The sequence below is a fragment of the Saccopteryx leptura genome, chromosome 5 (assembly GCF_036850995.1).
Source record: "Saccopteryx leptura isolate mSacLep1 chromosome 5, mSacLep1_pri_phased_curated, whole genome shotgun sequence".
NCBI lineage: Eukaryota > Metazoa > Chordata > Mammalia > Chiroptera > Emballonuridae > Saccopteryx > Saccopteryx leptura.
This window is the reverse complement of record NC_089507.1, coordinates 70,416,343-70,432,760: the sequence shown is the minus strand read 5'-3', so window position 1 is coordinate 70,432,760 and position 16,418 is coordinate 70,416,343. Positions and strand designations below refer to the sequence as shown.

The 16,418-nt window shown below is 39.6% G+C and overlaps 2 protein-coding genes across 2 annotated transcripts in view; both read right to left on the bottom strand.

Annotated features, from left to right (window-relative positions):
- HERC3 (HECT and RLD domain containing E3 ubiquitin protein ligase 3) overlaps positions 1-16,418 on the bottom strand; it is an 809,237-nt gene that overhangs the window by 299,115 nt on the left and 493,704 nt on the right. The gene's annotated exons all lie outside the window — the stretch shown is intronic.
- HERC5 (HECT and RLD domain containing E3 ubiquitin protein ligase 5) overlaps positions 1-16,418 on the bottom strand; it is a 65,857-nt gene that overhangs the window by 32,485 nt on the left and 16,954 nt on the right. Inside the window, exons 8-14 of the mRNA XM_066385074.1 lie at positions 14,783-14,859; positions 13,962-14,065; positions 12,754-12,813; positions 10,668-10,761; positions 7,827-8,016; positions 5,631-5,785; positions 889-1,002 (exon numbers count right to left, since the gene is read on the bottom strand). Coding sequence (XP_066241171.1) covers positions 889-1,002; positions 5,631-5,785; positions 7,827-8,016; positions 10,668-10,761; positions 12,754-12,813; positions 13,962-14,065; positions 14,783-14,859 — 794 coding nt within the window. The remainder of the gene's footprint in view (positions 1-888; positions 1,003-5,630; positions 5,786-7,826; positions 8,017-10,667; positions 10,762-12,753; positions 12,814-13,961; positions 14,066-14,782; positions 14,860-16,418) is intronic.

Below are 16,418 nucleotides of genomic sequence, written 5' to 3'. Positions count from 1 at the left end.
AAATCTCTGATGGTTTAAGATCTTAGTACTTATGACCACAGCAACTCAAATTGCTGGTCAGTAGTACTTAGATGATAAAATTCTAAGAAAATATTTTATAAGAACCAAAGAAAGGTATATAGGCCTAGTATTTTCAGTGTTCATTTAATTTGCCAATTAATTGTAAACTCAGGATACTTTCCCAAAGAGTCTGTTCTACTGTAATCCATACTTCTGAAATGTAAATTAAACATCAAAGTTCACATGTATTTGGTAAGCAGGGGAGTGGAATAACATGGATAGCTGCTTAGCTCAGACAGTTCTGCCAGGCAAGGGTTGATGTGCAAGAAGCAGGATTATAAGCTTCAGAGAGAAAACAAACAAACAATACCTCAAGTCAGCTACTGAACTGGCAGCAAGATCCCTTCCGCTGTCTTCTAAGAACATATTAAAAAAGCACTTACACACAAGATACCTCCCCCAAAGCTGCAGCTCTTTCGCTCCTGGTTCCTGGTGGGTCACCCTGACATCTACACCCAACTTAAGCAGAGTCCCGCTTCCATCTGTTCTTGCTGCAGTACCAGCAGCCCTCTAAACTAGTGTGGCTATGTTCCCACCCTCGTGTTCTTGTGCCTTTTTCATATTCGTGTGGCATTTTCCACCATACATTTTTCTGGTGCGCCCCAGCTATCTGCCAAGGTAGCAACCTCTTTTCTGTTAGTGCTCCGGCTACAAAACTGCACAGGTTTTGAGGAGTCTGTCTTGCTTTTCCTGTAACCCCTGCTATTTCTATTGGGCAATTTTGCAGAGTGCAAGGATTTCTGGAAACTCATGCAGAAAGTTCTAGCACAAATGCCTATATTAACTCACTGATGATCGAAGTTCCCCCTTTAAACATGCAATACTTACTAAGTTCGTTTTCCACGAGGACCTTCTATGTGCATCTTCATAGAAATCAAGGCAGTGTGCGAGTTCATTTACTTGGAAAATGTTTTCAGGCAGTTGACATTTAATCTGGTTTACCTTAAATAAAATACAACCTATGAGAAAGTTTTACATACAAAGACAATTTTGCTTAATGGCTATTTGATTATCAGGATACATGCATAATGACCAGAATAGTTTTACTCAATTCCACCACTGTCAAAAACCCACATTTTCAGGAACATAAAGAACGCCTAACATTTAACAGTAGAAATTGATAGGTAGGATGATAAACTTCTAGTTACTTTTAATTCATAGAAAAGTTTTAAAAAACTTTAAAGAAAAATATGATATAATCCCAAAGTGTTCTAGGGCCCATTATTGCATGTCATGTTCTTCAGAGCTTAACAATATCCTCCTTACAGATGCTCCCTCCTAGCCTTCCATCCCGAGGTGACCAGGGTTATCATGAATTACATATGAACACTGGCAAAGTGCTAACCATCAAGCAGTGAAGTCACTGATAAAGACACTAGATGATTTAGACATGACTGACGATCAGTATTTGACCTGGATGGGCATAGTCCTGGCCTCTTTGGCTGTGTAAGCTAAGACCATTCATCTGAAATATTCTTACAGACTCTGGCCCACACCCCAAATGACCCAGGTCCCTCAGTACCACCGTCTTTTGCTCCAATGGAGCCTCAGCTGCAGGAGAGGAAGAGAGAGACAGAGAGGAAGGAGAGGGGGAGGGGTGGAGAAGCAGATGGGCGCCTCTCCTGTGTGCCCTGGCCGGGAATCGAACCTGGGACTTCCGCACGCCCTAAAACATGGTAAAGCTGTTTCACCCCTGTAACTACGGTCCTCTGGACTCTGCTGATCTCAGTCTTGCATTGTCAACTGCCTTATGATTGCACAGAAAATGCAAAAGAATATACAGGTAAATTATTAGACATAATATGAGAATTTATCAATTTTGTTGGCTATAAATTCAATAGTAAAAAAATCAGTGCATTTCTACAAACCAATTGATAATTTTTTCAGATACAAAATTCCACATATATGAAATACCTTGAAATAGATAATTAAACATATCCAAGACTTCCATGGTAAAATAAGAAAACTTGATTGAGAAACTTTTAAGGACAACCTAATAAGTGACAGAAATAGACACCACAAAGATTCACAGTAGTAAAGATGTCAATTCTCCCTAAATTGAAATAGAGTCAATGCAACTTGAATCAAATTCCTAGTAAGGTTATTTGTGTGTGTGTGTGTGTGTGTGTGTGTGTGTGTGTGTGTGTGTAACCTGAGAAGCCGATTCCAAATTCCAAGTGCCAAAAATAGCCAAAACAAGTATCAAGAACAAGGTGGGGGCCCTGGCCGGTTGGCTCAGTGGTAGAGCGTCGGCCTGGCGTGTGGAAGTCCCGGGTTTGATTCCTGGCCAGGGCACACAGGAGAGGCGCCCATCTGCTTCTCCACCCCTCCCCCTCTCCTTCCTCTCTGTCTCTCTCTTCCCCTCCTGCAGCCGAGGCTCCATTGGAGCAAAAGACGGCCCGGGCGCTGGGGATGGCTCCTTGGCCTCTGCCCCGGGCGCCTGAATGGCTCTGGTCGTGACAGAGCGACGCCCCAGAGGGGCAGAGCATCGCCCCCTGGTGGGCAGAGCGTCGCCCCCTGGTGGGCGTGCCAGGTGGATCCTGGTCCAGCGCATGTGGGAGTCTGTCTGACTGCCTCCCCATTTCCAGCTTCAGAAAAATACAAAAAAAACAAAAACAAAACAAAACAAAAAGAACAAGGTGGGGGTATCTCTCTTACCAGATATAATCAACACAGCTACATAAAATGACAGCCGTATGAAAAAGAACCCAGAAATAAATCCCACCCACAGAAACTTGTTTCCTGAGAGTCTGCATTGCCTATCAGCAGGAAAAGGACAGAATATTTCAGTAAGTGGTGTTCAAAAATTTTTTCATATGAAAAATAAAAGTGAATTTAAAATAAATTTCCAATTGGATTAAATGCCAATTTGTGAAAGACAAAACTAGACCTGGGCAAGAGTGGTCTCTGCTGAGTCCATGATTTAAGGTCCTTGCTGTGGCCTTCCTCTAGCCAACTGCCTTCCCACAGGGAAAGTAAGGGTCTGAGGGGCCAAGAGGACCCGTCTTTGACAGTCCCCACCTCTCCCTCTAGGCTCAGCTCCAGCTACCTAGGAACTCTTAAGTCTCTGCTCAAATGTTTCCAAGCCAGCTTCCAGGACCTGCACAGGTCTCTTCCCCTGCTTGGTCCCTAAAGAGTGAACTGTTTCACAAGGGAGCACACACCTAGACTCCCGGCTGGCTGAGGAGCAGCTATTGTGGGAAGTGGGGAAGGAATAGAGCCATGGAAGCTAAGGTAACGACCTATGAGCATGAGAAACAAAACCAAAGTAGGAAAGGAAGGCAGAGGACTTGGGGAGGCCTCCGTCTGAGCCTCTACCTTTTAGTACAGAACTCAATCAGGGCTCTGAGATTTCTAGTTCAAACCTACATAAAGTATATTTTATTTTATATTTATTCAGCAGTTTGTTGGCTATGTAGATTTCTAACCTTTTAAATATTAGATATATGGTATATGCACCTTTGTTTGTATTTTTCCTCTGCTTTATTAGAAAACTATATATTTTGGCACCTTTCAGGGTCAAATCAGGCTCTGCTTCTTTTTCTAAGGTCCTCTTGGCACACAGCCACACCCACTCTCTTTCCTTCTGCCGTGTGCTGCTGTCACGCTACACTGCAGCGCACAGGAGCTGCAGCTGCCACTGAAACCATATGCCTTACACAGCCTCAACTACTTACTGTCTGGTCCTCCCCAAAAAGAAATCCTGTTGATCCCTGAATTAGCTAATAACTTAAAATCTTGAAAAAGAAAAACATTTAAAACAAGACACAAGAAATAAAAAAATATAAAGAAATAAATCAACAAATTTATCTATATTAAAATTAAGAATGTGAGTTCAAGCCCTGGCCAGTTGGCTCAGTGGTAGAGCATCGGCCTGGTGTATTGAAGTCCTAGGTTTGATTCCCAGCCAGGGCACACAGGAGAAGCACCCATCTGCTTCTCCATCCTTCACCCTCTCCTTTCTCTCTATCTCTCTCTTCCCCTCCTGCAGCCAAGGTTCTATTGGAGCAAAGTTGGCCCGGGCACTGAGGATGGCTCCATGGCCTCCACCTCAGGCGCTAAAATGGCTTCAGCTGCAATGGAGCAACAGTCCAGATGGGCAGAGCATTGCTCCCTTGTTGTGCATGCGGGGTGAATCCCGGTTGGGCGCATGCAGGAGTCTGACTGCCCCCTGCTTCTAACTTTGAAAAAATACAAAAAAAAAAAATAATAATGTGAGTTCATCAAAAACCACCATGAAGTAAAAAAACAAGTAGGATATAGTATTTGTATATTATTGACAAAGGACTAGTTTCCAAAAATAAAGAAAATTCCTATTATCAATAAGCCAAAAAACCCCCCACAAAAACCTTAAACTGAGCAAAAGTAAAGGACATTTTATAAAAGAGAAAATATTGCAATCATAATCATGAAAATATACTCTAATGGATTAGAACTAGGGAAATACAATTAAAATCATAATTTGGTATCATTTCATGCTGAAAATATTTTCAAATTTTAAAGTCAGACACAAAACAAGAGGAATTCTCATTATCTCTCAAACAGGATTTGAATTAGTCCATGCACTCTGGAAGACAGTGTATAACTACCAGTAAAGAAGAATACATGCATATCTTATAACCTATCAATGCCAGAATTAGGTCTGAAAATTAAAAATCAATTCTCGATACACAAACCTGAAGAGAGATGTACAAAAATGTTTAAAGCAGCCCGTTTTCTCAAGAATCTCCCTACTCCCAAAGAACTGCAAAGAGCACATGCATCCGTCAGTGCTGGAATGAATGAGTATGGTCGATTCAAACAACGGACTGAGATGCAGGAGTGAACAGGAAAGAAATACAGCCATAGCTAGCACTCTGGATGAATGAGTATGGTTGATTCAAACAACGGACTGAGATGCAGGAGTGAACAGGAAAGAAATACAGCCATAGCTAGCACTCTGGATGAATGAGTATGGTTGATTCAAACAATGGACTGAGATGCAGGAGTGAACAGGAATGAAATACAGCCATAGCTAGCACTCTGGATGAATGAGTATGGTCGATTCAAACAACGGACTGAGATGCAGGAGTGAACAGGAATGAAATACAGCCATAGCTAGCACTCCGGATGAATGTGTAAAACAAATGTGCAAGAAGCATATATTCCATTTATACAATTTCAAACACAGAATTAAATAGCATAGGATCTAGATATACAGTCATAAAACAGTAAAAAGGAGTAAGGGAATGATGAGCTTGAAGTCCAGGACCGTGGCTACCTCCAAGATGAAAGGGGGTACAGTCTAAGAGAAAGTAAGTAGGTGTTTCTAAGGTACTGGAGATGCTTTCTTTTTCAATAAGGGCAGTAGTAGTTACACTCATGTCTGTTTTATTACTTTTCTTCAAATTGTTCACAGATACTATATACACTCCTTCATATGCATGACTTAATTCGCAAAGAGCAAAATTTTAAAAAATAGCAATATAAACTTCATATTTCAAGAGTTCTGCTTAAGATTCAGGCCAGCTGAACCTAAGGGAATTTTTATTACAAAATAAGAATACATGAGTTTCTGAAAGAATCCTTACCCTGTGCAGTCTTTTCAACATTTCTAGGAGAGCTCTAATGTGGCAGTTATGCTCAGCACTTTTAGTCCAATGATGCAGCTGAGCAGTGATGGCTCTCGTACACATCTGGATCAGCTCGATGAAAGCCGATTCTTGCAGAGATGCCCAATATTCCTCTGAGGGATACGAAAGTAAGTGTTAGTGTGTAATTTCTCTTAAAAAGTGGTCCATATTTTCCAAAACTGATAGAACATTTTCTATATATTATTGTTACAAAAACACATTTGTAATACATTTTTCAGTAAACACAATTGCAATTAAAAGTTTAGAATTCAATGTCCTAAAAAAATTTCTTGATAGTAATAGAAACACAATCTTGATATTTCATCTGTGAGAAAAGATATTAAATTAGTCACATTTTTATCCAAATGAAAGAGCGTACTGTATTAAAAACTAGATTAAGCCTAACCAAGCAGTGGCGCAGTGGATAGTGTTGAACTGGGATGCAAAGGACCCAGGTTCAAAACCCTGAGGTCGCCAGCTTGACCGCAGGCTCATCTGGCTTGAGCACAAAGGTCGCTGGCTTGAGCAAGGGGTCACTTTCTCTGCTATAGCCCTTCAGTCAAGGCACATAAGAGAAAGCAATCAATGAACAACTAAGGTGCTGCAAAGAAGACTTGATGCTTCTCATCTTTCTCTCTTCCTGTCTGTTCCTATCTGTCGTCTGTCACAAAAACAAAACAAAACAAAAACCGAACTAGATTAAGAACTATTCGTGATTGCATGATTCGTCTTTTTGTGCTCCCCAGCATGAGTTTTTAACTCTTAAAAGACATTATTCAGCATTGTAAAACATTTTAAACTAGCTTTTCATTGCTTACAATGTTATCTAGATTTGATAAAAGAGAAGGAATGAGGCCCCAACCAGTTGGCTCAGTGGATAGTGTTGGCCCCATGTGCGGACATCCCAGGTTCGATCCCGTCAAAGCACACAGAAGTGACCATCTGCTCCCTTCCCCTCCTTCTCCCCCTCTTCCTCTCCCACAGCCTGTGGCTCCACTGGTTCAAGCATCAGCTCCAGGTGTTAAGGACAGCTCAGCTGATTTGAGCACTGGCCCCAGAGATTGTTGGGTGTATCCTGGTCAGGGAACACGGGGAGTCCAACTCCCCTCCTATCACTTATGAAAAGAAAAGAAAGAATGGAGTTCCCTGGGCTGAATATGCTATTTATGTAAATAAACAAACAAAAAACCACCTCATTAAATCTAAGCAAGCCCTTAGACCCGTGATGGCGAACCTTTTTATAAAAACCACCCACTTTTGCAGTGCTGGTCAACCTGGTCCCTCCCGCCCACTAGTGGGCCTTCCAGCTTTCATGGTTCATGGTGGGCGGTAGCAGGGCAACCAAACTGCACCGAGATTGGCCCACCATGAAAGCTGGAAGGCCCACTAGTGGGTGGGAGGGACCAGGTTGACCAGCACTGCAAAAGTGGGTGGTTTTTATAAAAAGGTTTGCTATCACCGCCCTAGACTAACCTCCAATCTGCCTGGAAACACAGAGAAAGGAAGAAACAATCAGACAAATCTAGAGGTGGGACATTCTACAAGATAACTGACCAAAAATTTTTTTTAAAAGTCTCTAAAATAACTTTTGCAGAAACTTGATACGGTCTGGATATTAGATAATACTATGGAATTATGACCAATTTTATTAGGTGTGATAATGATGTCATGGTAATGCAGATTTCTATAATGTTATGTGATGCATGATTAAATATTATAGGTGAAATGTCATGGTGTCCCCAACGTACTTTCAAGTAGTTCAGCAAAAATAAACTATAATCTGTACTTAAAGAGAGAGGAAGCAAATATGGCATTAACTGTTAATTGTTGCTTACTCTCAGATAGATGGTATGTGGGTATTCACTGTACTATTCCTTCAACATCTGTGTATGAAATTTTTCATAATGAGAAGCTGAGGATGAAGGACCTCAGGACAAAGTCACGTATAGAGCATTACAAGAACTTGGAAAAGGTACTAGAACAATCAATTTCAGAAGCCCAGAGTAATTATTATAGCATCTTTAGAGTATGCTAAAAATACAAGCTAAAAAACATGAATGTTCCAATTATCTAAGTTTTGCCATAACTTTATGAGACACATCTCTCTATTTAGAGAATGATAAAGTATTTTCACATGTCAATAATCAATCTTACCCAGAATCCCTGAAGATTTATCATTCATTTTACGAACAGCCTCTGCAAACGGAACCACCAGGTTCTCCCAGTTGTTAAAATCATGCATCACGGGACATTCTGGGAGAAGGAAGAAAACTTCTAAAGCTTCTTGGTGTGGAGAATAAAAAGGAAGATTTTTGAGCAGATTATCCCTGAGACATGGAGTTATCTGTAGGATCAGGGAGATGACACTCAAAACACAGCAGAAACTGGGTGCGACCTACTGTCAATACAGTCAAGTGTAGAACCTGAAGTTTCACAGCATCAAGAAATTGAAATCACCATTTAGTCTTTCTAAAACCCATGTTTACATCCCATCTCGCCCAGCCCCCCATTACCTGACATGTAGGTATGTGAGAAATAGTCTCCATTCAGTTACAAGGGGGCATGAAGGAGGAGCAGCACTCACATGTACAAGAGTTGCCCCGGAAGGACAGTGGATTCAGAATAGGCAGCCCTCCCAATAAGAAATACTACATTGCACCATCCAGTTCCGCTACCACACCTCATTTTTTAAAGAGGAAGAATGTGTCAGAACCCCCAAAAGCAAAACACAATGCGGACAAATGCAACAACAAAAACCAACATGGTTTCCTATTATTTTCCCATAGGGCCTCACCACCAACCCTTTCTACCACAAACTCCCGTTTCTAGCCCTTCCAGTCTCCTCAATACAGAATGCAAGTGTTCAGGAAAAATTCAAATGCAATTCTAGATTTTTATTTGTCATATGAGCTTGGATAATAGAAATAATTTGCTTAAAAACTCACTAAGATAAGCTAGTACTTATGGAGTATTTGTCAGATGCTAAGTCATTTACATATATTAAGTAGGTCATTTAATTCTTACAGTTTTTCTATAACATCCTCCTTTTATACATGAGAAATCAGTACTTCAGATAAATTAACTTGCTGAAGGTCACAGACTTAAGTGGGAGTCTTTCCTGGATCTTTCTGACTCCAAAGCCCTAGTTCTTAGAAATTAAAATTATGAGACCCTAGCTAAATGGTGTCTGTAAATGTATACTTTTTTATAATCATCTCTTTTTTACATCAAAACATACTGGGTTCCTACTATGTGCTTGAGTCTGAGTTACACATCCCTGACAACTGCATTTAACAATGTCTCAACAGCACACGGCCTTCCTACCTCTTTGCTCATCATTAGCCACATCCCGCATCTCCCAACCCACTCAGAACTACTGCAATACTCTCAAGCCAGTTACAGCGCTCCATACATCCTGCCTCAGTGTCCACTTCCCTTGCTGACAGGAATGCCTTTACCCATGTAGGCACCTAGTAAACTCCTACTTCACTGGGCACCTTGTTTTTAGTGTTCTAAGTAGAGCTGACTATCCACTGCCCTAGTAATGACTGATTTTATTCATCCAAAACACACCCAACCTTCCCTTTAAAAGTTCTATAAATGTGGCTGTGTGCCAAACTAAGCCATGAACTTCTAAGGACAGGGAGCATATCTCTTTCATTGTTCATCAGGAGTCCACATCACAATGGCCTACGTATAGAAAATATTCAAATGTTTGCTAAATAAATGAATAAACACCAAGCCTGTGAATCCCAGTCACAGAAATCTCAAAATAGAAACCTTACAGGTTTGCTGGCCCAATTGTCCCGTAAGAAACAAGAGAAGATCGCTCTATGATTATGTCACTTGCACTTTATGATATACTGTCTGGCACAACCAAGGTGTAATTAGCCCTATTGATGGACTGATGCAAACTCTTCCCTTCACAGATGCAAAAATGGGTCTTCTATTTTTGGTGATCTTTCCATTAAGTGCTGTAGAATCCTGATAAATGTACATATTACAGATACATTATACATAAGATCCCAATGGGCCACGGTTCTGTCAAAGTGAACAGAACTGAATTTTCCATCTTCCCCTGAGATACAGGAATGTGACAGAACCTGCAGCTAAGATACAGAGTGCTGATTAGCAGACAGAGCAACAGAGCAGGTACAGGAGCTGAGAGGCAGGGAGCTGAGAGCAAGACTGAGACGAGAATGAGAAATACAGAAACACAGTGAACGAGGAAAGGAGGATGGAGGGGGAGGGGAGAGAAAGGAGTAGGTGGAGTGGGAAAATAAGGGGGGAAGGGAAAGGCAGAGAAAAGAAGTGAAGAACAGAGAAAGAAAAAAGGAACCAGAGTGAGACTCAGAAAGAAACAGACTGAAAGAAGAACATAGCAAGTACCACCCCCCAGGATCAACCAGGACCACAGAACAGGGAAATACATTAATAAAGGCTGAATCAAGAAAGGGGCAATTAATTTAAAAAGCATGTTTTGAACATCTACAAGTGGGAAACCGAAAGACAGTAATGACAGTCCTGAAACAAAGATCAATCTCAAAATGAACGATATTCTAGAACATACAGAACAGGACGTGCAATGGAACAAAAGAGAGGAAGAATCCAGGCAGTCGCTAGAGAAGGGGATGTTCTTATCAGAAAAAGTGTGCTCATTTCTATACTTATGTTTAGAACAACTACAAATAAAATGCTTATTCCTGTGTGCCAACCTCAACTAATCCTTTAATCACCTTCCTAAAACCCAAGTTGAAAAAACTCCCTCTAGGACAGTGTGCGCCTATGGGTATGCATAAACTATTTCAACTATTCTGAACCTATTTGACTGCTATACCAACTGTTTTCGCCTTAGGTGGGTAAACACTTAAATGCCGAGTTTAATATATACTACAAATTCTCAGAGAATCTCTCAAAATATTTCTTCTGAAATTTTAAGTTATTATAAACATTTTTTGGTGATTTTCTTTTCACAAACAATCTGAAGAATACCACCGTGTTAGTAATCCAGTCCTTCTGGGTTAAATCCCTAAAGGTGTTTCTGGCTTTATTTAAGTCCACATGAATCGACATCGTATCAGCAGCTATTCTGTGGAAGAAAGGTAAATTTGAAACACTGATGAATAAGAAAATAAAAAAGGACAATTCGAAATGAAATATTTTATTAGATTATCCAGATGGAAGATTTTTTTCTAAAGCTTGCTTGCTTCCATTTCAACAAAATCACTTTTGTCAACTTTACATTAACTACAATAATTTGGCTGAATACAAATACTATTAAAAATATAGTTGACTAAAATGTCAAAAATATCAAGGTTGCATTAATATATGCTATCAAACTTTAACTCAGATATTATCTTAAATGAGTAATCAATAAAAACTTATTTTCTTCCCTGACTAGGCAGTGACGCAGGGGATGGAGTGTCGGACTGGGATGCGGAGGACCCAGGTTCGAGGCCCCGAGGTCATCAGCTTGAGTGCAGGCTCATCTGGTTTGAGCAAAGCTCACCAGTTTGGGCCCGAGGTCACTGGCTTGAGCAAGGGGTCACTTGCTCTGCTGTAGCCCCCAGTCAAGGCACATATGAGAAAGCAATCAATGAACAACTAAGGTGCTGCAACTAAGAACTGATGCTTCTCATCTCTCTCCCTCCCTGTCTGTCCCTCTCTCTCTGTCACAAAAAAAAAAAAAAAAAAAAAAAAAAAAAATTATTTTCCAGTAAAGAAAATAGACACAGATAAAAGGAAAAGATTTTTCCTATTTCTGAAAAAAAAGACCATTTTTCCCAACTATATGAAGTAAAACTGAGGACCAGAAAAAAAGGGTTCGAGGCAATTGTTAGTATTCTAATAAAAATCTACTAATGATGTGCCTCTTAAGCCATGAATTACATTTATAGTGAACTGAATATAGTCTTTGTCTAAAAAGACATATTCTTTGTAAAATAATATATATATACTTATTGTCTGAAAATAGAGAAGATTCTTTCAAATAAGAATTATACAAATATTTTGAGAAAGAAGTATAAAGTTTTCTCTTATACTATTTAATTCAAAGAAGTCTTAATATTGCGCAACAAGGAAATGTTTAAATAAATTAAGGTATATCCTTCCCATAGAATACCATGCAGCCGTTAAAATGTTATGAAAAGTATGAGTATGGAAATTGAATAAAATGAAAAATGGACAAATATATTAAGTGTAAAGAATGTATAAAACAATATATAATCCCATTTTTTTAAAGAATACATTTACATACAAAAATATATACACAATTGCTAGTAGCTTAAGTGGTAGATTATGGGTGATTTTCTTTTTTTGTTGTTGCATATCTCTATTTTTGACATTTTCTATAGTGATCATAAATTTGCTTTTTAAAAAAATAATTTCTAAAGAGATAAACACATAGCTAACTATTTTACCCTCAAATCATTTCTTTACAACCTTTAACAGTATTTTTAAAATATGAGATACAGCCTGACCAAGCAGTGGTACAGTGGATAGGACATAGAGAACTGGCTTAAGACATAGAGGACCGAGGCTCAAAACCCTGAGGTCACTGGCATGAGTGCGGGTGGGCTCACCAGCCTGAGCATGAGGGTGCCAGCTTCAGAATGGGATCATACACATGACCCAATGGATGCTGGTTTGAGCCCAAGGTTGCTGGTTTGAGCAAGGGGTCACTGGCTCAGCTGGAGCCCACTCCCCTTCACAGAACATATGAGAAAGCAATCAATGAACTAAAGTGCCACAACAAAGAACTGATGCTTCTCATCTCTCTCTCTCTCTGTCTATCTGTCCCTGTTGTTCTCCCTCTTGCTAAAAAAAAATTTTTTTAAATTGAGATATTATTGACATATAACATTAGTTTCAGGTATATGACAAGTTGACATAGGTATATACTACAAAATGATCACCACAGTAAGTCTAGTTAATATCCATTACCATAAGAGTTACAATTTTTTTCTTATACCTTTTAAGATCTACTCTCTTGCTTTCAAATATACAATACAGTATCAACTCAAGTCACCATGCTGTATTCAGTATTTTTAACAAAATTTCATAAATTTATTATATATATTACCTTTCCCTTATAAAACTTCCAGTCAGACAAGCAGAAGATGAAAATATATCTCTGATTTCCCTACATTAGGAATAAGACAGCAGTTAAAACAAATCATGATTATGCATCCTTATAGCATGAGACATGACTAATAAAACATCTTATTATTGTCTTTCAAATGTCTCCCTCTGTCTACAATTTGTTTCCTATTACAAGTTGATTCTATTCGCTCTAGTGTTTTCTGTGGCAATGACTTTATTTAAGTTATGTATTCAGAGAGTTCACGAGGAAAGAGGAAAAGGTTGACCTAGGCTCAGTATTTTCTTTGACAAATAAAACACTCTCTCTCATCCCACACACCTTTTCCAGCTCTGTTTATTTGTTTTACTAAAGTATAAACAAATTACCAGAAATTAAATAGGGGGGAGGAAGAGTATACTGAGTTCCATCTTAGTAGTAGTTGCACAAATAGTTCTTGATTAATGCTCTGCAAATTTGATTTAACTTTTATACTCCTTTCCAGAATTAGAAATTCATTCCTGTAAAATTCTCTGAAAAGGAGATTTTTATAAAAGTGAGTATAATCTTTGTAGATGGCAGAGTTGTTCAACTGTAAATAGGAGGTCCACAAATATTGGTTCTAAAGTCAAATAGGGTTGGGAAACTGTGGTCTGTATTTCCTGCTCAGATAGTCAAAATAAACACAAACATATCAAAGCCCAAAGAAGTTCTGCAGTGACAAAAGCTGCCCTGTGGAGACTGCATGCTAGTTGTGACGGTTAATTTTATATGTCAACTTGGCTAGGCAACAGTATCCAGATATTTGGTCCACTATCAATCTAGATGTTGCTGTAAAGGTATTAGATTACATTTAAATCAGCTGACTCTGAGTAAAGCAGATTATTCTCCATGTGGGTGGGCCTCATCCTATCAGTTGAAGGCCTTAAAAGGAAAAGGTTAATGTCTCCTGAAAAGAGGAAATTCTGCCTCCACACTGCCTTGGGACTCAAGCTGCAAGATCAGCTCTTCCCTGCGTCTCCCTGCTGGTCTGCCTCTGGAATTTGTACTTATGAGACCTCTTAAACGTATCAGCCAATTCCTTAAAAATAAATCTTTTTACACACAAACACAGACACACACACACACCTTACTGATTCCGTTTCTTTGGCAATCTCTGGCTAATGGACAAGCTTTAGGGAACTGCACAAGCAGACAGACACACGGTGTACCTTTTTGTATTTTGCCACTGCTTAGTCCCCACATCAGCAATCCACCTCTTCACAGTCCCTTCGTTCAGTGTAGGGATTTTCCTCCTTAGATTAACATAGGCATTCTGTAAACAAAAGTAAAATACGATAATTTAAACACAACAGAAATAGGTATTTAACTTTTAGAAACATTCTAAGGCTAAAATGTAGTATCGATTTTTAAATAGATATAACATAGCTCTGGGAAAGTATCAAGTGAAATTTTACCAAGAAGTAATCAATCTGCCTAGCTTCCATTCCAATTTCTTGACAATTTGGATCCAAACTTAGATCCAAAGTAAATTTCTCTGATTGCTCCAACACTCAGCAATTTACACAAGTATGATTGGATTGAAATGAGCTTAAAGGGAAGGAAAAATTTCAAAAGGGCTGTGTGCGTAAGTGGGAGGAACGGGATTTGCTTGGAGAAGGAGGGCAAAGACGTTATCCATAAGCCTGTGAGCCTCAGGTCTTTTCAGTACTGGGTGGCAGGGTTACGTTAAATGTCAACCACTGGTTCTCTTGGACACTGACCGAATGCCATTGGCAGGGAGCTTCCCAAAGGTAAGAAAAATCTAAGGAAATATCTCTGATTTGACATTCATCAGGGACAAATCCAATTTTTTATACGTAACTATTTATATTTATGTAGTTTAAACAATAAAGGATCAATAACGTCTGACCTATTCCCCAAAAGTCAGCCTAATTATCTAATGATTTTGGAATTCACCAAACTTGGATTCTGGGACAGTTTGTTTTGTTTAAAATACCAAGTGAGAGAACATCCAGAGAACTCTTTTTACCTCTGTTTTCATCCACAGCAAAATGCTTTGATTCCCTCCAGCAATTATTATTAACTTCTTTTCTGAGTTACGGCTTTCTGAAAGGGATATACAGAAAGAGCTTAGAATATGATTTGGCACAAACAAACATGCTCACTCAATTTAATTTCATTCTTTTTAAACCCAGTCCTTATAGTTTTCTTTTTTTTAATTTTTATTTATTTATTTATTTTATTTATTCCTTTTTAGAGAGGAGAGAGAGGGGGGGAGAGAGGACAGAGAGGGAGAGAAAGGAGAGAGAGACAGAGAGAGAGAAGGGGGGAGGAGCTGGAAGCATCAACTCCCATATGTGCCTTGACCAGGCAAGCCAGGGTTTCGAACCGGTGACCTCAGCATTTCCAGGTCGACGCTTTATCCACTGCGCCACCACAGGTCAGGCATAGCTTTCTGATAGGCAAAGACTCAGCACATTTCTCACCCATAAAGCAGAAATGTATATCTACTTCAGGTAAAGTCTTATTGGCAAGGTCGATGTGTGGCATTACTTTAACATAATTAATATAATTGTTTATATATAACACAATCAAACAAATATTTGATTAGTTAACTGCTCCTTGGGGTAATGTGGCTCCTATTACTAAAACCTGTATTGTATAACTCAAGATTTGACCAATGACTATGGCTGTGAGGAACATAAATAGGTATCTCAGAAGTCTATGTAAGTGGTTATAAAAAATTAAATATAGGAACTGCTTAAGGAAATAACACTACTGTTCATTTTCCCAGGAGAACTGAGAGAATTCTAGAACTTCAGGCCACCACTAAACTGTCAGAAACAGTAAGTGCAGTGCTCCAAGGCACTTCCAGAGTCGAGGGTGTTCAGAGCTCAGGCTCTGAGGTTATATGGGACACAATTCAAATTCAGCCAAACCACTTACTGGCCATGAGACTGGCTAACCCTTTGCTCTCTAAGTCTGCACCCTCCAGTAAAAGGGGACTGAGTACACATCGCCCTGACCTGCTTAAAACCTGTTAAGTGTTCAGCACAGTTACCTCACATATCAGCTGACCTCATTCTGAGGGTTTTACATGATAGAGTCATTTTAACCAGGTAACATAACCAAGCACTGTGAAATTACTAGGCCCCTGAAATATGGAATCAGAGGCTGCATATGCTTCTAAATCAGTCTATTTTAGCAAGAGAGACAGACACAGATAAACAGGGAGATAGACAAGAAACATCAACTTGTAGTTGCGTCAATTTTTTGAGCTGTTCATTGATTTTTTTCTCATATGTACTTTGACTGGGGGACTCGAGCTAAGCCAGTGATCCCTTGCTCATGCCACCAACTTTGGGTTTAAGCCAGTGACCTCTGGTCTCAAGCCAGCGACCATAAGATCATGTCAATTACCCCACTCTCAAGTCAGTGACCCCACACTCAAGGGCGAGCCTGCAATCAAGCCAGATGAGCCCGCGCTCAAGCCAGCAACCTCGGGGTTTTGAACCTCGGTCCTACGCATCCCAGGTCGACACTCTTATCCACTGAGCCACCACTGGGTCAGGGCATATGGTCTATTTTATGCTGTATCATGGTAACACCACAATGATTTTAATCTGAAGGGGTAAGAGAAAATTAATGAGTTATTCTGACTTGAT